This window comes from Megalops cyprinoides, chromosome 12 (genome assembly GCF_013368585.1).
Source record: "Megalops cyprinoides isolate fMegCyp1 chromosome 12, fMegCyp1.pri, whole genome shotgun sequence".
Classification (NCBI taxonomy): Eukaryota; Metazoa; Chordata; class Actinopteri; order Elopiformes; family Megalopidae; genus Megalops; species Megalops cyprinoides.
Window position 1 is genome coordinate 35,852,465 of NC_050594.1, and position 22,608 is coordinate 35,875,072.

At 42.9% G+C, this 22,608-nt stretch overlaps 1 protein-coding gene across 3 annotated transcripts in view; it reads right to left on the reverse strand.

Moving 5' to 3' along the window:
- The window catches only part of mipol1 (mirror-image polydactyly 1), a 79,508-nt gene that overhangs the window by 21,740 nt on the left and 35,160 nt on the right, over nucleotides 1-22,608 (reverse strand). For all 3 annotated transcript variants that reach the window (XM_036542545.1, XM_036542544.1, XM_036542546.1), the window contains 4 exons: nucleotides 20,428-20,557; nucleotides 17,755-17,788; nucleotides 17,198-17,368; nucleotides 11,810-11,917 (listed from right to left, as the gene is read on the reverse strand). In XM_036542545.1, coding sequence (XP_036398438.1) covers nucleotides 11,810-11,917; nucleotides 17,198-17,368; nucleotides 17,755-17,788; nucleotides 20,428-20,557 — 443 coding nt within the window. The remainder of the gene's footprint in view (nucleotides 1-11,809; nucleotides 11,918-17,197; nucleotides 17,369-17,754; nucleotides 17,789-20,427; nucleotides 20,558-22,608) is intronic.

Genomic DNA, 22,608 nt, shown 5'->3' on the forward strand with positions numbered 1-22,608 from the left:
ACCTTATCAGCATAGGCCTGTACATAGGATGTATTTAAGACAGAGCAAACACAGCTGGTTCAACCAAACCCTGACTCTTGGGTCAGTTTAAATTTGTACATAAATGTTAAAATGTTTTTTTTTATATATATATATATATATATATATATACAGACCTTTGACATGTGCTGTTGCATATGATTACACATCTTTCAGATGCCACTTACACATGCCACTCTGATTATTTTCTTTGAGAGATATTTTTGTCAGACTTAGCATACCCATTTGGCTTGTACATAAAAACCAAACTGTTTATTTATTTTTCAAAGTGAAAAGTGCATTAGACTCTGCCATCTCATTCAGTTGTATAGGACCTGTCAGTTCATTGACATTGCGGAGGTGACTTATACAGATGTGCAGCTGTCTGATTTTTTCAGACAATGTGACTAATCGCAGGGGTGTTTCTGCAGTCGCGCATTTCAACGTGTCTTGCCAATGCTCTTTGGAAAGATGGGTCACTGTCTGTGGCCGACAGCTTTTGTGGCATTTTCATTCAAACCACTGAAAGAGGAACAGCATTGCAGGGGGCTGGGGGGTGCAGATGAGCAGAGCGTGCGGAGGACCCCATTCAGCGCTTTGTCTCACCACTCAGCACCTACTCAGAGACGCCGAGGCAAGGCCAAGGGGGGGCCTGGCCGCAGAGGACACAAGGATCACTGGATAAACAGTCTCCTTGGGCTCTCGATGGCTTGGCAGTTAAACCCAGGCCACAAATTAAGCCCCTACTAATTACCAGCCGCTGAAACAGATGTGTTGACTGTCCCTGCTCCTCAACAGCTGGGAGAGTTGGGAAACAATGGAGGCAGCCTAAATCAACAAGACAGCTGGGCCTACTGTCATTTCCCACAATATCCAGTCTACGTGATGAGGGAGGGAGAGAGAGAGAGAAAGAGAGAGGGTGAGAGAGAAAGAAGCAGAGAGAGCATGGGGAAATAAGCATCCCTTTGATTACTGGAATGGGAGTGTCACAGGGTTGGCACCAGAAAGGGAATTGTAGGCGCTCCAGCCGCTGCCGCTGTCACCAGTTGGATGTGTCTTTGCGCTTTGCTGTTGATGTAAGGATTTACAGCACAGTTTTACGTGAAAGTTGTTTCATCCACTGCTCATCTCCCTGCCTGCTCCTTATCTGCTATATGTGAAGTATGGAGGGGGCAACTATCAAGGGCCTCACTAAAAGGTTAGGCAAACAATCTCCACATAAAAGGAGAACCGGTACTCATCGTGTGATGGGTGTCTGGGTGGGGCACTCAACTGTCACTTGCAACCCATGTCCCCAAGGAACATGCATGCAGAGTCAACAGTGCATGTCTCTCATTCTGACATTTCCCCAACAGCTTACTGTAGCTACAAAATCATAAGCTTGTCACAGTTTCTAGTGTGTTTCTAGAAAAATAACGCGTGGAAGTAAAACGAGGTTGGAGGTGAACACTCATTCTTTCAGCAGAGATACTTTTTTCCTTTTAGGTCATTCCATAAGAAACCAATAAAAACTGTCATTATAAATGTCATATGAAGTTACTCAAACGCAACATCACAACTGTTGTCATCATTGTGCATGCAGAGTTTGTATTTACACAGAATTTTGGCCTTTTCACTTTGTGCTGAACACTATGATGGAGACTATCTCTCTGCTCAGCAGTTTGGCATGAGGCACAGATGATACCCAAACAGAATTTACTGGGGATTAAATCCAACCATACAGATATCAAATGGAATATTCTCAAGAACAACTGAGACACAAGGAGAGACAGAGAGAATCAAAGCTGCCAGCTCTTGCTGAAACAGAAAATGGCAAATCTAGCGGGCTACTCAGGATGTGAAGCGCCAAACAAGTGACAACCCCTTTGTGTTTGTGTGGGAAATGGATTATTGCCAACAGGAAAATTATTTGTATTGCAACAAATAGGACTGGGCGTAGCATTTGCTGGATATTACCTGGGGGTCCCGCTAATGAGTGTATTTCATTATTGGAATATGACACCATTGATGACCATGGTACCTATAGGTTTGATGTCTGTCTTACGGCTGCTCACCTATTTCTTACACTTTGCAGTCAGTTTTAGTGGTAGGACAAATTCACACAGCCAAGAACTGTCTGTACAAAAATTACACTCTACTTTATAGCCTTTTGTTCACATTTATTCCTGCTCACATAATATTTATATCACCAGTGAATTCCCCTGCCATGGCCATGTAAAATGTTACATGCTTTACAGTTCATCTTGTATATAAATAGTGAAAATAAACCATTAATGAATATGAATGCAGAATTATCACAGTGATAATAAGACCTAGAACATTCCTATTCACATTTTAGCCAATCAACACTTTCTATATAGGCATGAATGTAGCTGATACAGCCAGACCAGCTAATGTATATTTGTACCATCAAAAGCATGATGTCATTGTATTTTATTTTATTATTTATATGTCACTCAGACTCGCATCAATCTGAGGATATGTGAGCAAACCTTTATGACCACAACAACAACAGGTTCTCTAAGGCGGTGCTTTAGTCGCGACAGAGAGACATGGCGAAGTGCATGCTGGGGCTTATATGAAACTTGCACTGCTGTGGAGCTGGTTATGACTATTATTAATAATGTTATTATTAGTAGTAGTAGTAGTAGTAATAATAATAATAATAATAATAATTGAAGTTTGTGTTATAACTACTATGTAATTTTTCTTTGTATTGGCATTGTTTTCCTAGCTTGTGTACTTATGTTTTTGTTCAATGGTCTGGTGAAGGGTCTAAGAAGCCATGCTTCTAAAAGGGAGGTTCCTGGGTCAGGCTCTGTTGCTGACACCTTGAGCAAAGTCCTTAACCTGAATTGCTTCAGTAAACTATCCAGTGGTAATAGCATGGAAGATACTGTAAAAATGTGAGCTATGTACGTCCCACTAGATAAGGGGTCAGCTCAGCACATAAAATCTCAATAGTGTAAGCAGCTGATAAACAGGACAGTTGCTCTGATGTATCTGAATTCAGAAACTGCACACTCCCAGCCACTGAGATGAAGATGATGACTTAATTTACAGTTTTAAATATCCACTTATAAATCTGGATACTAACTAGGGGTTTAACGGATCACAAAACTCACGGTTCGGATCGGATCATTTTTCGGATCAGCAAAAAAAAAAAAAAAGGGGGGGGGGGGGGGGACATATATAACTTTGTTTTCCATTTATTACTTACAGAACACTTAAAGCAAGGAACTTTTGCCCATGGTCTTAAATGAAAACAACATTCAAGATGTATAATATTTAAATAAAATCTTAAAATAAAATATTCAATACTCAATTGTTAAATTAAAGTGCAATATGAGCACTTGTTCTGCTCTTCTTCGACTGTGTCCGAAATCGCTCCCTATTCACTGTATAGTGCATATATATATATACATTTTACACTTGAACGTTGGACTTAACTGCCAGCTAGCTAGCTAACGTTAGTTTCAACTAATTTGCACAGATGAACCTGGATGCTAGTTCTTTCATTAAGTTAGCTAGCGATAGCTAGATAGGTAGCGGTATTGTGTAGCTACCAGGTTAATGTCAGTTGCAACTAGCTAGTCACTTATGGTGCGTTTCCACCAAGCAGTACAGTGCAGTACGGTACGCAATTATTTGTGTTTCCATCATCAAAAGTTGCGAACCGTACCAAAATAAGCGTACCGTACTGGTTTTTGGTACCCTTCTGTTGGAGTACCAAGCACGGTGGGACGGTTTGGGAAGGATGGAGCCACACCCACTGCCGTCCGTTGATTGGTCGACAGAGAGTCGTCACTTCCGTGCGACAACGTAAATACAAACTAGGGCTGTAAACGTTAATGCCTTAACGGGTTAATGTTTTAACGCAAATTAATCATATTATCATGTTTGACCGCAACTGGACCGTAATTCCAGCGCGCATATTTACCTGGCTGAATTAGTGAAAGGGGTGGCAAACGCAGATGTGCTTAACGGCAAATTTCGTTTTAACCCTTTCGCGCGTACGGTCACACTGGTGTGATTAGCTGTTAGGCGCATATGCTAGAACTGGTGCGATTAGAACACTAGATTGGAGAAATTCAAGCTAATTTTAGTTTCGAGGAAACGGCAATTTAACTCTAAAAATATAGCAAATGCTAACTGAAATCTATGAAAACATAACGAACCATATAAAGTAACACACGCGCTACATACCATAACAAATAAGTTACATGCGAAAAGGTTAAAACAAAATTTGCCGTTCAGCACATCTGCGTTTGCCACGCCTTTCAGTAATTCAAACAGGTAAATATCCGCGCTGGAATTACGGAAGGAAGTTGCGGTCAAACTTGATAATATGATTAATTTGCGTTGAAACATTAACGCGTTAAAGTTTCCAGATTAGTCGCGAACGAGCGTTAACATTGACAGCCCTAATACACACACAAAAGTTCATCAACCGTCTCTGCTGTGTTGTGTTCTTCGCGCGCTTTTATGATGTCACGCTACCTACCTAGCTGACGCAGCAATCGCGATCCAGCACACACCCCGCCTATAAAGTAGGGTACGGTTGGCAGTGGAGACACAAGCCGTACCAGGGTTTACCGTGCCAAACCGTTACGTAACGAACCGAACTGTACTGTACTGGTGGAAACGCATCATTAGCTAGCTGACACAGACCCAAAGGTGTTCATAAAAATGTTCCAATAAACTTGCAAACATAAAACTATATCCTGAAAATGATTAATTTATTGTATGACAGTGAATAGTGAGTGAGTGAACGTGTGAGCGATTTCGGACGCAGCCTTCGTCTTCGCAACGCTTCTGCTAAGTAAGGTTGCTGGTTATAAAAATGGCGCTTGTATCTTTTCACTTTTCACCCACACTATTAATAAGCTCCGTTTTAACCGAAAGCGAATCGCTTTCCTCGCGCGGGTATGATCGCTTGCCTGAAAAAAACCTGCCGGCAAGTTGCTGAAGAGCGGGGGGCGTGGCTTCTAGTAGGACCATTCTAGCCCTACTTGAAGGTGACTGGCTTTCACCAGGCGAAATTTTCGCTCGAGTGAGGTGCAACAGTAGCACCTCACCTGGGAACCAAACCTGAAAATTTCTTGGTGTTAGGCCATTATTAGCCATGACACCACATTGCCGCTTCATCATTACATCACCATGAGCTCTAATAGGTTCTGCTGTTACCAAAGCTCTGCAATCAGAGCAACTTCTGGTAGAGGTAGGACAGAACACCTATGTTGTTAAAGATATAGCTTGAAATGTTTCAGAGGCTTTGTTACTGCATACAATTTCTTTGTGACAGTCCAGAGAAATACACACTGTGTATATAATAGCGCTTCAGTTTTCTTTGCTACAACATCTGACTTAGCTCTGTACCATTTAGCTACTGTCCTGTAATCTATCTTGGTTGATAACTGGGGGTGGTATCAAGGGTCTTCTCCTGTCTAACACAGGGTAAGTACACTGGACCATGAAAAACGTGGCTGTAAGTGACCCCTTCCCATCCCTGTGAGAGCCTCTGTAATCACCACCACAATGCTATGTGCCATCACAGCTGCTCTCTGCTTTGTCTCCTTCATTCATATTACGCAGGGATATCCAGCATCTCCATTCACAGATAATCAATGCCACCGTGGCATTCTTTCAACTCAAAAAAGCCCTTCAAATATCATAAAAAGTGTTGACCTAAAAAAATCTGTGATGAGAAAACAAAAGCTTGAACCCCTTTGTTTTGTATAATAAATGTCCTATTGGTGAAATTAGACCAACTTGTTGCTAGTGAAGATTATGATGCTGTGTATTATCACAGTCTCATGTTAATGGGGCTGTTATCAAGCATTGAGCCCTCAAAGAGATGGAGATTATGCAGATTATTGTGCCTCGAAGCAACATGACATGCAGGTATACGTCTGGATAAAATGGCAGTCTATATCAGCCTTTACCCCAATCTATGTCTTTTTTCCCTATTCTTTGATATGAATAGTGCAATAGTGTATAGTGAATAGTGTTGCAAACCCAAACGTATAATAAACTAGGTGCACAAATGGCACCCACACCATTGCTTTCAGAGTGCTCTTGTGTTTTAGGATCAGTCTAACTACTGGTGAGCGGGCCTCCCAAGCCAATGAGAACATCAAAAAGAGGTTAACCTCTTAAATCAATATGTACTTTTCTCCAACAGGGAGGTGGGGTGAGCTTCAAAGCCTGTTTCCTTTTAATCACATGCATTTATCAGCATTCATCATAATATTAGCAAAATTAAGTTGACAAAGTGGAGCCTGTTAACCCTTTCTGATGACTTCCTCTCAGAAAAGATACACACTGACCTTTCTTGTGAGCTTTTTTTTTAATTTGGAGTGCCCAAACTGTAAAATTGTTGATGTCTGATATTTCCAAACTGACAGATGAGTGTTCTGAGCTGTTTACTCTATTACTCCCATGCTAATCCTGCAACAGAACACTTGCACAGGATTGCATCTTGCAAACCTTTCAACACCAAAGCATATATAGTGTTATAGATTTACAGATACTGTATTTCTTGTTATAACACTTCAGAACTTGCATTGATCATCATCTAAAACATATACTACAATATCGCCATTGATCTGCAAATACTGAACATTTCCAGCCTACTGAAGTAAAATACCAATTGATAGTTTGGGTATTAATGCATTTTCTGTTAATTCACTAATCATTCATTTTAGGACCAACAAAAAAACTGAACCTGTGAGACACTTTGCTAATATCCACACAGTAAACAGCCTTTTCTCAACACAGTCAGCAGTCCTGGGGTTAAATTGTGTAATTGTTTCATTACCACTACAGCAATTAATTAATCACTCTCTTTCAGCTACCATCGTGCTGTGCGTCATGCAACCCAATTACCTGTGCAACCATCCTGAAATATGGAGTGGAATTTGTGTTACAAGTACAAATTCAAATTTAAAGGTGTTGTTAGTAAACTGTGTATATGCTATGGTTTAACTAATGTTAAATTTAGGCACAAGTCCCTATTCACTCTGTCCAGAAATTCGTTAATCATGTGTATACATGAATATTCCAACAACAGGGACACGCTCAGTCCTGAATGCCGAGCAGCCATCAGCTCACCTGGAAACACGCCATACACCACAGTTGCTGTGGTAACAGGTAACGCCCCCGTGTTAATGTTTTACTGAGGGAGGAATGAGGCAGGGAAGAGAACCTGAGATAGCCGGATAAGAATCCCCAACTTCAAACAGAAGGCAATTAATTACAATATAATGCTGACAGATGCCAGGCGAGCTCCCACCCCACGAAGAAGAACCGACAGTGCAGTCTGGGAGGGAAATTCATTGATAAGCACGGCTAATCTATCTCTGTTTTTTACTGCCTCTTTATAAAGAGCTTTCAAGTGATTTTCAGGAATCCCAGCTTGATGGTCATGTGGTATTCTCATTTTCTACCAGTGAAGGAGAGTCATGACCTTCAATGTGCAAACCAGTTTAGTTTCCTCACTTAACTAAATACATTCATATAAAAAGTTAAACATGTTATAGGGCAGTCTAGAAAAAAATCTCTATAAAATAATATATAAAGGAATATATTTACAAATAACTGAGCAATTTAAGTTTCTTTTTATCCAAGCAGTCAATCATTAGGCAATAGTGACACCAGTACAATTAGTTTCTCTAGTATGAGTGCCAACAGTACTAACACAATGAGGTCATTGGAGACCTGATTACACAGAGCAGCCTATAAATTCATGTGTACATGTGCATGTATGTATTTCGTGCAACCCTCCGTTGCTCCGGTCAGCCTGGCAATGCAGGCTGCCAGGGGGTTGGCACAGACAAGGATGGTGGGAATGGCCGCCCACACCTGGATCAGGAGCAGAGCAGCTTGTGGTGGTGAATAAGGCTTTAGTTGATTACCATAATGAATGTTAGCTGTATTCACTACGGCTCTGTGCTGGTACACAATGTCATGTGTTATTAGTATCTAGTAGTAACTTAAGTATCATTTTAAGTAATACTATATTCACCCTCAGTCATAACAAGAATCACAACACGATTGTCACCACAGATTACAGCTTTGACTGACATTGTACCGTATACACACATGAAGTTTAACAAATACTTATTGTCAAAATGTAAACTCAAACTGTTGTCCATAAACACACTGGCAAGTCATTGAAGCTGTAAGTAATGGCGTACTCACACTAGGCCCGGTTGCCTTGTGCCGTGCCCGAGTATGATTATCCCCCCTCTCCACTCCCCCACTGGCCTGCGCTCACATTGCACTTAACGTTCCGGGCCCGAACACTCTTATGTCATCATGATGCGACTTTTTGTGTTGAAGAAAAGTGCTCTCACACAGCACAATGGAGTTCATGAGTGTACTTACTTTGTGGCTTATTTGGAGTCGTTTTGGGCGTGGTGACACACAGCCCTCTCACATACCTCATAAATTTATCGATTATGCAACGCATCGATTTTCATTTAATCGTGCTGCACGTATAAGAAGATTTTTACGGAGGCAGGTGACGTTTCAGTCATTATGCTACTACATTATAACTACACTTCAATCAGACGATCAGAGACAGCTCGGTTTGGACTATTACAACCAATTCAGTTACAAGACAGAGGGTGAACAGTACTACACTGAACATTACATGAATTTAAAAAAGCTGTTTTTGTGATTTAATACAGGGATTTACACACAGTTCCACAGCACAGTGTGGATTACAGAGAAACAGTGCACACCAATTCTAAACAATGAGGGGTATGCAAAAGTTTGTTAATTATAGCCGCTGTACTGCAGAGCTCTTACTATTGTATAATATCTGCTTTTGTATTAACATGTTAAACAAGACTAGTGCATACGTATGCTTGTGTCCAAATGTTTCACAAAGGGTTGTACAATGCTAGAAGCATACCGTATCAAATTCCACCAGGATAGGAGACTTTCACTTCTGCTTCACTCTGTGCTAATGATGAGCTGTCAGCTCGAGCAGCAATTGCCACACAGTTAGAGAAGATCACCTCGCTATTGGGTGCTGAGAGGATGCAGCTAAAATGCATAGATTGAGGGAAGAGGAAGCAGCAGTAATGATTAACTGCGTTAGGTGGGGGTGCTGTACGCTTGCTCCCTCAGAGCAAAGCTGGAGAGCAAACACAGGTGCTTCAGGGCTGGGGCCGACACCATGACAGGCCAGTTCAGATGGTCCCGACCGTGCCGAATCCTCATCCTCGCCCCCGGGGCACTGTCTGTTCAGAGCCTCAGAAAGCCACACATTTTCCCCTTGGCAAAACGGACCTGAGTATCTGTTTGCTGAGTGTCCTTTCAAAATGATTACCAAACGGGGCTTTACTGGTGCTCACAAATCAAACACAACCAATGGCGCATGAGGCACAGTGAGGGCAAGCGGGGGGCAAGTGGGAGGCATGCCCTGGCTTTCTTGCTGCTGCCCGTGTCTCTGGCTGTGCGCACAGCTGCCTGGGTCCTTGGTTAAGCAGACCACACAAAGGTAAATGATGTGGTCTGTGGAAGACCACTGATGTAATTAATTACGACAGTAAGAAAATGATCAAAGAGGGGTAAGTGTAGAATACTCCTGGCCCTAGTCAATTTCACATATATTTGAATGCACGGACATCAGCCGCTTCTCTTAATGGGGAAAAACAAGACTGCAAGAAATGTGTTGAGTCCTGAACAAAGCCAGGCTATGGCTGAGAGTGGCAAACAGTGAAAGAAAAGTTAAATATGGTTCTAAATCTCATGGATCAAAGAATAATCTGAGCAAATGAAGTGATTCAGTTTAAGGGGCATATATATAGTACATAAAAAATAAAAATATAAAAAAGCAGAACTTTTGAGTTAACAGGGCAGGATTTTTCTTTTCTGATTTTACAGCTTCTCTCCGTTTTTAATCCTGTTAAGACCAAACTCCTCTCCCTGATCTTATTTGGCTTCTTTAAAATAAAAACTCCCATCCGTGAGTGCGGCCCTGTTCACTTTCAAATTGTTTTGAGGATCTGTTCCTGGCACTGTCGACTAATTTTACGACAGCTGTTCCCATTTCATTTTAAATTAAAAACTCAGCTCTGTAATCCCAGGAGTCAATCTATAATTAAGGGGATTTATAGGAAAACCAAGTGCTACATTAATAACAAAATTTAATATATTTCTTAATAAGCCACTGATGGAACCTGCTAAGAAATAAAGAAGTGCACAAATAAGAGGTAGCCTTTGTAAAGCCTGGGGGCAGACTGGACTCCCTTTCTCGGACTGGGCACCACCTGCCCCATGTGATCACTTTCAGCAGCAATTGGGATCGCGTCTAATAACCACCCGTGTTTTCCTCACCATAAACCAGCTAATTGTCAGCTCTAAAAAACATCTTATTTATTTTCAGGGGCTCCTGTAAAAGCAACTGATTCTGATTGAAGCATTTCATCCACTGCATACAGCCCCAGTGCTGCCGTTTGCAATTGTTCCTTTCCTCCTTTTGCAGCCAAACAGCACAAGATGCACACCCAAAAGCCAGTCTCTGCTGCTGGAAATGAAGGAGCTCAGGCATCAAAGGCCATACAAACGCATATATAAGGCACATGCACACGCTGACATACATGCTGGAAACACCCCTCAGAGGCTGTGGCCCGGCAGCTAGCTCCACCCATCATCTACAATTAAGACACCACAGTGCCTGTTTGATGGAAGTGTAGGTTCAAAAACAAGCATGTGCAAATTAGAGACACAACTTATGGCAAAGGTGGCAACCAATCAGGCATGGCTCTTCAGTCATCTAGTTTTTAGTCATCTGAGGCTGAAGGAAGGGAGGATGGCTGTGAATTAGTTAGAATTAGAGCTGAACGTGAGTGTGAAGGGGCCATGTGGCCACAGGATGGCTCGCAACATGGATTACCTGAAACAGCCAAACAGGTGTCCTTCTGCATGTGCTGCCACCACAACACAGAGAGCCAACAGCCAGTGTTGTTTGCGCCAGCTGGAAAAGGCAGCTAAATTAACATTAAGCACACTGCACACCTACTGGATACCATCTCCATCCAACCATCAGGCCTGGCCAATAAACAGCGAGAATTTCTCTTAAAATCTCCCAACATTTATTTCTTCACCCTCCAATGAACTCTAACCATTCAAAGCACTCGGTGTAACTTGTTAAGGACCCAGCCCCTGCCCTGCTAAGTCCTGTCTTTGTGTGGTCTACTTGCTCTGCTCCATACAATGCTCTACATTAAGCAAAGGGGGCCCAGGTTGATCAGATAAATGCTGGAAATCAAACAGGCGCCTGTTTACCCTGCACCTCACTTCGGAGAGGCTGAGCAGCATTATGGTCTGCTGTCGTCGCTCTAATTTCAATCCCCTCAAATGTGTGGTCACCAATACCCTCGGTCAACAGCTCAACAGCAGCAAATCGCAGTAACAAGGGCCAGGGCAAGCAGTGGCCACATTTGAGCAAATATCACAGCTCCCTGTCACACACCTCATTAAAGCACTACATAAACAAAGCAGGGAGAGGGAAACAAACTGCAATACCATTCCTCTCTTTTTTTCCCTAAAGGACAGGCAGTGGGTGCGTGTATAGGTTTGGGAGTTTTTCATAAGAGAAAAGAGCAGAAGAGGCCATGTTTAAAGACAGTGTTGTTGGCAAACGCAACGCCACCCCCCCACCCCCACCGCACCCACCCAGCAATGTACACAGATGATATATTCTGTTAGTGCCACAGAAGGTAACCCGCTGCTCGTAACCTTAATTTGACTGGATCCTAAGCGCGGGGAGGTTTACCTTCCAAGTGTGCTCCTGATTGTTTTCCCCAGTCAGCTGTCTCGTGCTGTTTGCTGAAGTCTGGCTCCTCTCCTTCGCGTGATGAAGATCCTGCTCCAGGCGCCGGCACTGCAGTGGGAGGGTAGGAGAAGGAATTACTTTGAATACATTAACGCGGAGTTGGCCCCTGCCATGAGAACCTGGGATGAGCACTCCAAATGCATGCCCACCACCCCCCTCTGCCTCCTCCACCTTACAGCAGCGACTGCAGCAAACAGGAGCCCACTCACCATTTATAAAGGAAGAAAAAAGGAGAGCTCATCAGCAGAAATGTTTTGCTCCCTAAATGACAGAATTTATGTTATTTTAAAAAAAGATCACCTGCCATTGAAAGATGAGGTGCTCATGCAAATTGGTTCAGTATAGATCTTGTCGAGCATGGGTGCGAGTGATTTTAGCTATAAAATTCAATTTTAAGAAAACTGCCAGTTTTTTCATAAAAACTGACATTTTTTTTCTTTCCACTGTTTGTTCATTTCCATGTCTACATAGCAGAGTGGCAGTGTGGTGCAATGGACAGGGACCTGTAACCAGTAGGTTGCAGGCTTGAATCCAAGGTGTAATGCAGCTGATATACCAGTGTGCAAGCTACTTAACATGGATTTCCTCAGTTACAAACTGTATCCATGGATAACGTGTGGACATGTAAGCCGCACTAGATTCAGCAAAAGAAAAGCAAGAAAGGCTTTTGCCTATAAATTAAAAATGCAATGTGACCATTAGGATTTTCAAATATGCTGACTGATTGATTGATTGAATGATATGACAGACATGAACATATTTAAAAGTGCCCAAACAGAAAGACCTACAGACCTAGAGAAAATTATGAATCCAGCAAAAGGCTAAGGGACAGCATGTTTTTCCATAGAGACTTTAGAGAGTGGACAGACACTCAAATGCACATGCACCTGCCAGCATGTATAAATGCACGCAGACACATACACACATACGCATACACACACACAAAGTCTCATGTCGCCATGGTGTGAAGCTGGGTGTTATTGTAAGTGCAGTGTTTTATACCAGCCCATATGTGCTCTTCCCCATGAGCACATTCCAAGACCAAAGGACACTGGGCAAGAATGTAAACCATTCCTACTCACTGACCGGTCCCTACATTCTCCCCATCCAGCCGACAAACAAGCCTGGGACCAGCCTGGGACCCAGCTCCACTCCTCTTCCTCTGCAGACTAAAATAATAGCGCACCCGTCCAGACAAAATACAAAGCTCCTCTTTAGTGTCAGGATGACTTATGGCTTTCAGGCAACAGATGTTTGGAAGCACTTGAGAGAATGTATTTAAATCGTAGTGAGCCTCTTCACGTACTTGTCGGACACTTGTGGGCCCTGTTTCAAAAATAGCAGCAGTGGAAACAAACGGGCCACAAACACAGACCCATTACTCAGGTGGAGCTTTTCTGAGGCCCACATTTGCACAGAGGACTGAAGGGCGGCGGAAAAAAAATTTTATGGACCATGAATCATGACAAATCACTCAGGTCCTTCAAGAGAGAGATCTCCTCAACCTCACAGGAGAGTTCAAAAAAAAAAAAAAAAAAATCACAGCCAATCCATGCCGCACAAGCTGGCGAGCACAACTGCCCGATACCTGGGAACAGAGACAGGGGACAAGAAAAATAATTTTCACGTTCCGGGCTTGTTTTAATGAGGAGGAAGAGGAGATTTATTCCTCCCGGCACTCATCCCTGCTTCTCATATTCCCCCCAGCGGTATGGCTGTGCCGGCCCTCCGCGGCACACTGCAGGATAATCCCTCCGAGATGAGGAGAGGGATACAGGGAGCGATGGGGGGAGGCAGAGAGCCTTCAGGATGGAGTGCAGTCGGATCCCCGTCTCTGAGGGATTAGGCCCCAGACTTGCGACATACTTTCAAAATTGCCCCGACGACAGGCTTTGGGCCTTTATGAAAGTGGCATGGTTTTGCCTGGGAGTCAGGCCCTGGCTGTCCATAATGCCAGGTGGCCAGGGGTTGATCTCCTGTGATAGCGAGCACTCAACCCCATGGTCCGCTGGCAGCTTGCACGATTGCAGGGGTTAGCCTTAACTGCAGCATTTTGTGGTACTTCCTAATAAAGCAGATGTTGTCCTTAGAAACAGTCCTGACCCCCCACGTCGCTGAGTGGCAAATTAGCCTTTCCATTTCTGTACTATCTGCACATAATATTTGGTGAGTAGTGGCTGCTTCAGTGCTTCCTTATCTCCATGATTGTTGCAGTGATTACAGCCCTGCATGTTCAGAAACTTGGAAACAGCACTGGAATTGTTTCAGTCTTCCCAAGGACATTTCAATATACCACCAATAGTGAACCTAACTGCAATTTCAATTTTTGAGTAACATAAGTAGCATAATCAGAAGGATAGATGTATGTGATTAAAGAAAATGATGTAACAAAAAAGTATAAATATCTCTTTACACTTTTACCTTCCTACAATGTGATAAAATGGCATTGGCTGTATTTTATCAGCATTTATCCTGCTATTATCACCTCTTCCAGGTAGAGTTCTGCTGAGGAGGATCAGAGACCAGGCTACAGCAGTCCAGCTACTACAACCACGTATCCCAAATTCAGGCAGCACAGGTACACTAAGGGTACTATGGTGAACACCACTCGCTGTGCTGGTTCTGAAGGAGAGTGAAATGGGTCTGGGCTTACAGAGAAAGGCTGTGATTAGCAATGGAGCTGTTTCTGAAGGAAGAGTGAAATGGGTCTGGGCTTACAGGGAGAGACTATGATTAGGACTGGAGCTGGAGGAGATGGCACTCACAGCCATGACATGGGTACAAGGCTTGAGCTGCAGAACAATCTGGTCTGCCATGCAGGAGCAGGCAACTGGAAAAAGACAGATGTAAACACACTGCATGTGGACCTGTATGAGGGGCTGGCCCACTGCATATGGGGTGAGCATGAACAGCGGGCTTTGGGGAGCTTGGTCAGCAATCCTCAGAGTCTGCTCTGCGGTGTCCGTCACTTCAACAGCCAGCCTCACCAGAGCTAGCAGGCCTAGACAAGGCTGGAGACGTCTCTGTAGAGGGGCGTCCTCCAGTGGCCCATCGCTACTTTCATGCTGATGGTGTAGCAAAATGAAAGAAACTGGCCTGTTCCTGCTCCCCTCTGTGGCGGCACCGCTCCAGAGCAGTGAGCCGTCTATGTCCGCTGGACCCCGTGCGTGCTGCGCCTCCTCTCTTCTCCCCATGGCTAACGCTGGCCTTCTCATTCCATTTGGACCAGAGCAGATATTTTGAAGCAGGCAGGCAGGCACCCTGCCCACCTCCCACCCGCAGGGACGACAACAGGATGGATCCCAGGACAAACATCCTCACAAATCCAGGCGCGGGAAGCGCAAACTCAGACAAAGGGAATTTATACCTGGACCCTGCGCCTCCTACCCCGCTGTATTAGGCAAAGCACACGTTTGGTTGTTTGTCCTGCGTGCCCGTGTTTGTTTTGCAAAAGACCCGCTTACCATTGACATTCCTGCCGCACTCTGGCAACAGCGTGCCATCCGGCAATGTCACTCTAACAGCCCATTGTATTAATTAATCCACCATTCGTTAACAAGATTACCAGTTATCAGATGCCATTGTTTTCTACTTAATGTGTGTTTTTAATTTCTGTTTGAAGAAATATGGCAAGTGATACAGCATTGCACATGTGTAATCTCTACACAGTCAGATGCAAAGATCAGAGTGCTCTGGTGCTACAGCACTACAATGCTTTGCTGCAGTTGGTGAAAACAAGAAGAATATTCAATAAAAGAGATCTTAACACAAAACAAGGATTAAAACAGAAACTACACTCCTTACACTGGAGTGAATCAAATACAGATGGCACAGTAATCACTTCTGTATCACCTTCAGTCACTTCATGGATATTAACTGAATCTGATTTTTCCAACATGGATATTTTACCAATCTGTGCATACAGGGCGGCCACAGTGACTACTTCTTGATCCACTGCTATGAGTAAAACAGTCACTACATCTGCTGCTGCAGTATGCACAGAAACTGGTCTGCAACCTTCCTTCACATCATAAGACTTACATTAGCACTATGACCACCTCTGCTCAATCCAGATATCAAACCTCAAAGACCAGGGCAGTCTTAGGGTGGAACAATTAAAAACTAGAAAAATACTTGGAAGTTTAGTCTGGCAGGCTAAATTTGCTCTACAGTTTCAAGACCTGATTTTATTATACCAACATCTCATTGATACTAACAATTAATACAGGTAAATAGTGAAAAATTACTACTTCAAAACCAGACACTCAGATAAGCAGCCAGGATATAAAATGCAAGAGTCAAATTCATTTCTATTGGGTGCACCAAAATGAACACATGACCCCTAGAGGATCTGGGAGAGGTACACTGACTACAGCAACAGCACCTGTAGGATAGAAAAACAGAGTAACCATATGATTATCAGTGTGTAGTTGACTGCACTTTTTTCAAATAACAGTAGGTGTAAACGAGACTCAGACAGTCATAAAGTAATATAGGGGTTGTTTACCAACAAAGATATCTAGGCAAATACTAGTCCACTTTTGAACTCTGTGATGAAGTACAATATCTGGGTGTCAATATTTGGCTGGCTGTTTGTTTTCATTCGATTGAAAATATGCATACAAGAAAGATCCATCAAATATTTGAGGTTATGCAGCAATATTTGTTGCTCACACGGAAGGTGAGTAGTGGCCTGTTTGCTCTGTAATGTAATAAATGATTTAAGATTGACTACATAGAGTACAAGGCTTAATAGACTGATAAGATGAAGGCATCTTACACGTAAGAAAAGGAAAGATGGTCAATATTTAAGAAGATGTCTCTGGTTTGAGAAGTACAAAGGTTTATAGCTCGGTACACAACAAAAGTGTGTGATGTGTTTACTCCAGTTCCCGTTCGGGATTGACCCTTTCCTGTCCTCACTGGCTGGGTGGACAGGATGAACACTGAACTGCACCCCGTTCAGTGTTCAGTGACCACCCTGGCTCTCCCAAAGTGGGGCTTACAGAGGGGCTCTGTTTTTCATGACCAGGCCTGACAAATACTGTAGTGTTCAGTGCATACAACGGTATGCAGTACCCACTAGGGTGAAACAGCGTGATATTCCACGTGTGGTCAGCGGGTAGCATGACATGCACCCTGGCAGGCTCAGAGGGGTGTTCAGTGTGGTGGTCAGTCTTGTATTTCGCAAGCTGTGTGGCATTTGGCAGACTATACAGTTCTCAGTACATTATGTGGTGTTCAGTGAGCAGTGTCGTGCTAAGCAGACTATGCAGTGCTCAGTAAATGATGCAGTGTTCTGCAAGTGACACAGTGCTCGGTGCCCACCCTGGCAAGCGCGGCATCCCTCTCCTCAATGACAGCGTTCATCTCCTCGGCAGTGATCTTCTTCCGACGCTCGCGGGCCTTCTGGAGGCGGTCCACAATCACAGCACCACTACGCTCCACGCCTATGGCTGAGTCCGCATCGTTGATCCGGTTCAGAAGCTCCTCCAAGTCCTGACCCAAAGTATATGCCACTTAGTACAACGGGATCGCCACAGATGCTAGTGGTCCGTGCTTGAGTGTAAAATGCAAAACTACAACTAAATCTGCATGACCTTTAATCCCGATTGTGTGATTGGACTGTCACAAGTGAAACCGCACTCATCAATTGCGGTGTAATAACCAATGACTGTTAAATCTGTTTAACCAATGAATATTTAATCTGTTTCTTTTCTTCATTTCCAAATGGGATTACAACTTAATCTTGACTACGCAAAAATGACATGTCTAATCTTTCTTTGTTTCTCATCAAACCCCGCTCTCACTGTAGACATTCTGGTAAAACAGGTGGAGGTGGGAGTCATGGAGATAGCAGGATATCTCCGAAGGTAAAGGCTTACCATGTCATTCTCCTCTGGGTTAATATTCTCCAGCCTAGAGAGGGAAGAAAAGGGACATAGACGTCTCCATCAGTTGCCTTTCCTTAGCACAGCAAAATGAGATCACTTCCCAAATCTACCACCACCCGCTGTAATTGCATTCTGCTGGTCTTCAGAGTGGATCACAACAGCTCGACATATTAAAAGAGCTACCTGCCTCAGCCATTATTCTCCAATAATGCCCCGTATATTCTCCATTGACAGGGGACTGTTAAGTTATTAATGTTTACTGCTATATATGACTACTGGGATCAATTGTTCATATGGCTGGAGCTGAGGGGAGAGAGTCCACGACAGCCATTTGTGCGCTCTTGGCACTGGGTGCCTTCAGAAGGAGGAAGACAATTGCAATAACTTCACAACTTCCAAGGGAACCAGCCTATCAAAATATTTTTCATTTGTCATACAGTGCACTGCTTTTGGAGTGTACAAGCAACCTGACATTAAGGCCACCTTGTTCATGTATAAAATACAGTCTGTAATGGACAGCATTTTAGGCATGCTTAATAATGGCAGAGAGACCCTTCCTGTGACATCACTGTTTTCTCCAGTTACACACTAGTGGATAGTTGAGCTTTTATTGGGAAAGGATGAATAGAAAATAATTGGAGAGTGTGAACAACTTTACAGTAAAGTTCAGGGGTATCATTAAATGTTTGTGTTGCTTAGTACAGCTGGGCTGTTGAAGAAAAGCACAATCTGCAGGAGTCACACAACTCCAATAGGGAGATGATGAATCTGTACATTTTAATTTTGCCTCACACTCTAAGGATAATGCATTCTAAATGCAACACCATTGTTTACAAAGTGAAGACACTTTGGACACAAAGGACACACTTGGGTTAAGGACTGCAGTGAGCCAAAGGCTTGTCTGGACAGAGTCCTCATATATCCTAAATCTCTCAGTTCCTCTGATCAGAACTGATTTACCCATCGTGTTTCTTGTTTGCAAATAAAGTCATATGGTGATTCATTTCACACATAAAAAGAGCTATGTTTCAGTCCCTGAGAGCAGAAAGCCACCACAGTCCATTTGAGAAAAACAGCTTTATTAAAAAAGCTTTATTAAAAATCCTGCCAATTTTCTTTTCCTCCTATTGACACAGCTACATCTCCCAAATAGTGATATGTCACTGGATTTTCTTTCCCCCCAAAGCACATTAATGGGTCGTGTAACATTCACAGTTCCATTTTTGAACTGATCAAATTCGCATTTCTCTATTAGCACGGTTGCCTCTGCTCCAAATTTCTTTACTGTTCAGGCAGTGTGAAATTCTGCTCAATCCTAAAGTGTGTGTTCTTTCTCCCCACCAGTGTCCATCTCCTTTAAGTGCACCAGCACGTCCCATTTCCACAGTCCTCCCACAGAAAAAAACCCAACTGATCTCATTTACAAAGGCATTACAAGGATCACCTCCCATTATAAACGCACATACTCAATCACAGAGGGCCCAAGCAGTGACCTTAGAAAATAAAGGTTTAGAACATGCTTTTCCATATTCCCCAAAAGATAATAGGTTTTGCATATATCAATTACCGTTTTTTTAAGAGGAAAGCTGGAAGAGGCAGAAGGAGGAAAATGAGGGGATGTTTTCTTTAATGAGATTTTTAAGTAATTTGGCATTTACTTGACCAAACCCAAATGCATTTTAATGCCCACTACCAACAGTACAGCGATGCGTTTGTTCTCAGATAAATAACCTCATCAAAACTGAAGCAATCAAATAAAGTAATAACAATTGATTAAAAAAGGGAGAAACATCCTGGAATTTGAACACGGCTGTATCATTTTTGTTGTGAATTTTCACGCCAAATCAATCTCAACTGCTTAGTCATTTATATTTTTTTGTGGAGGAAGAAAAAGACAGAACAGGGTTTTTGTTCTAATATCTGAGTTTTTATGGAGTGGTGATCATTTCAACAAACAGAGGCTTACTGAAATATAGATTTGCTTCTGACAGAAAGTTATATTCCCTTAAGTAGAAATGTAATTACTTCTAAACTGCACTGGCAAATATTGCCTGCTACCCTTTCGGGGGCAGACAATTCAGCTTTCATTTTAAAGGTCCTTGTGCTTAACAGCACCCACCACCACCCGCCCCCCTAAAAAAAAAAAAAAAAAAAAAAAAAATCACATTAATTAGGCCTGTTCAGACAGGGTGGTAAATATCTAGTGGGCTAAAGGACTTGATTGATTTCCTATACAGTGCAACTCTTGACTGACAACCTTGTACTAAGGGCGAGGGGACTCTTTTATGAAATGTCACACCCCTCTGATTTATTCCCAAACCAGTCGATATTGGACCCCTCCTTGCCCCTGTTCCATTCATTCACCTTGTCTGCTGGCCTGCACAACAAAGCTCAGTCTCCTAAGTGATGGGAGGCGACCAAGCTTGCCCCGCAAATCACAGCAGAAGAAAAAAAAAAAAAAAAAACCCTTGTGAATTAACAGAGTTTATCCTGAGATCCTGCAAGAGGGAAAGCAAACGAAATCCTTTCACTTGTCCCTCACTCGGTCCCCCACAACCCCCCCTGCCCCCAGCCTTAAACTCTTCTCCAGACTTCTCATAGCCCCTCTGGTGTGGGAAGTGGGGGCCCTGGCGAGGAGTGGGCCAATGCAGTGGAGCTACATACTCTGCGGACGCTTGCTGCAGCCTCTTGGCCCGGAGGAGGGCCTCGTCGCGCTCCTCGTTGGCAAGCCTCAGTCGGGCCATCACGGCCTGGTCTCGCTCCCTCTGTGCTTTATAGATCTCCTGCACCAGAGCTGAGGGAGAGAGGGGTTAAAAAAACCCAGCGTGGTTAATAAAAGCACCAGGCTGCTGAATCCACAGCTGCCTGCAGTACAATAACGGTTAAGCTCCCCTGGCTGACAGTTATTGCTGCAGAAACAGGGCGGCATGAGTATTAACAAGTGAAACTCATTTCGTGGTGAGGGTCTCTGTAGTGGTCCGACACATCCCTGTGCATTTGGCAATAAAGAACAGAAAATAAGTAAGGTACTTCAGTCAGCAATCCGAATGAAAATTGTTTTATTTTGCCCAGCTAATAGCTATCGGACGTATAAGCTTGTAATAACATCACAATTTTATAAACACTGTTTTAAGAATGCTTCTCAAAGTCTGATTGGTATCATAGGCGCAGGTGAAATCAGAACTGCAATCTGCTACCTGATTACAATTTACCACTCCCAAAGCCTTCATACTGAGTATGTAGTTTGACACCTGACAACAGCAATTTGGATTTATCTGCAGCTGCCGTCTTCCCTGGCTCCAGGTCAGTGCCGTGAGGTAGTACACAAGTGTTTGTTTAATTATTCATAGTATAGGAATACTTGTTGAAGTATCTGTAGCACCTGTTAAATCATTTATAGTATTTAAGTATTTGTAGAATTATTCCTAGTATAAGAGCATTTATTGAATTATTCATGGTGCAGGACTATTTGTTGAATTGTTTGTAGTATGTTAGTACAATTGTTGAATTATTCATGGCACATTAGTATTTGTTGAATTCTTTGTGGTATATGAGTATTTGTTGAATTCTTTGTGGTATATGAGTACTTGTTGAATTATTCATGGTATATGAGTATTTGTTGAATTATTTGTGGTATACAAGTATTTGTTCAATTATTCGTGGTATACTGTATGTGTACTTGCTGAATGCACTACCTTACGCTGACCTGTAATGAGGGAAGGCCACAGCTGGAGCTGTCCTGCCACCATGCAAAGGTCTGCAGTGTTCACACACAGCAGGTAAAGGGGCATGCTGGCAAGACAAGGGCTATATTCTTCTGCACTTCATCACCGCATGCAAGCATGCTATGCACTGATCAGAGATCAGTGGGGATGGAGAGAGAAAGGAGAGAGGGGTAGAATGGGATTTCTTCTTGAACACAGCATGGTGAAAACTTCCCAAAGTCAAAGATATCAGGATGCCCTACTGCGTGCAGGAAACCCATGAGACCCTGAGACTGCCACAGATCATCTTCTGTTACTAAACTGCACCAAAAGGCCAGCAACACTGAACACCTCCTCTCTCAGTGAGGTGGTTTAATGATAAACACAGAGTCTCACAGTAAGCTGGTACAAAGTTCAGTAAAAAAAAAAAAAAAAAAAAAAACAATATTGCATTTTCGTTGGAATTTTCTCATTAAACACCCACTCCCTGAAACCATGCATATTAAAATGAGGATGGCAAATATATGTATCATTTTTTATTAAATGGACAATTTGCTTGCTAATTGCATTCCCTACATATATATCAGGTTTTTTTAATTATTAGGAGGAAGAGAGATCTTTTACCAAAAAGTAATTAAAAAGGAATTCTCTTTCCTTGAACATAATTTCAATATTTGTTCAGCAAAGGTTGACAGCACTTAAATTACATTAACAAACATGATTAGTTACTATGTAAGCTAATGCAATAAGATACTCAGATTGTAGGTAAAACAAATTGATGTGTTTACCATATTATTTGGATATCTCCCCTCTTAAACAAGCTTACCATACCTGTTACAATTTGCCGTGGAACACTTGATGCAGTGCATTGATTATTACTGCGTTAACGCTTGGATTGCTACGTAAGATAACTGCTAAAAACTGCCAGAGGCAAATAAAATGGGTAGCCAGGGGCCTCCGCAGCCAAGACCAGGGGTTGGGAATCATGAGCTTTGTTGACCTTGCACCCTGTCTTCTGTGAAAAAGGAAAAGGGTTTTTTTCTGCTTGTCACCAACGACCCTATAACCTTCAGTGTAAACAGCATGCACATCCACAGTGTTTGCCACATGGTTTAAGGATTCTGCACTTTGATGGATAACC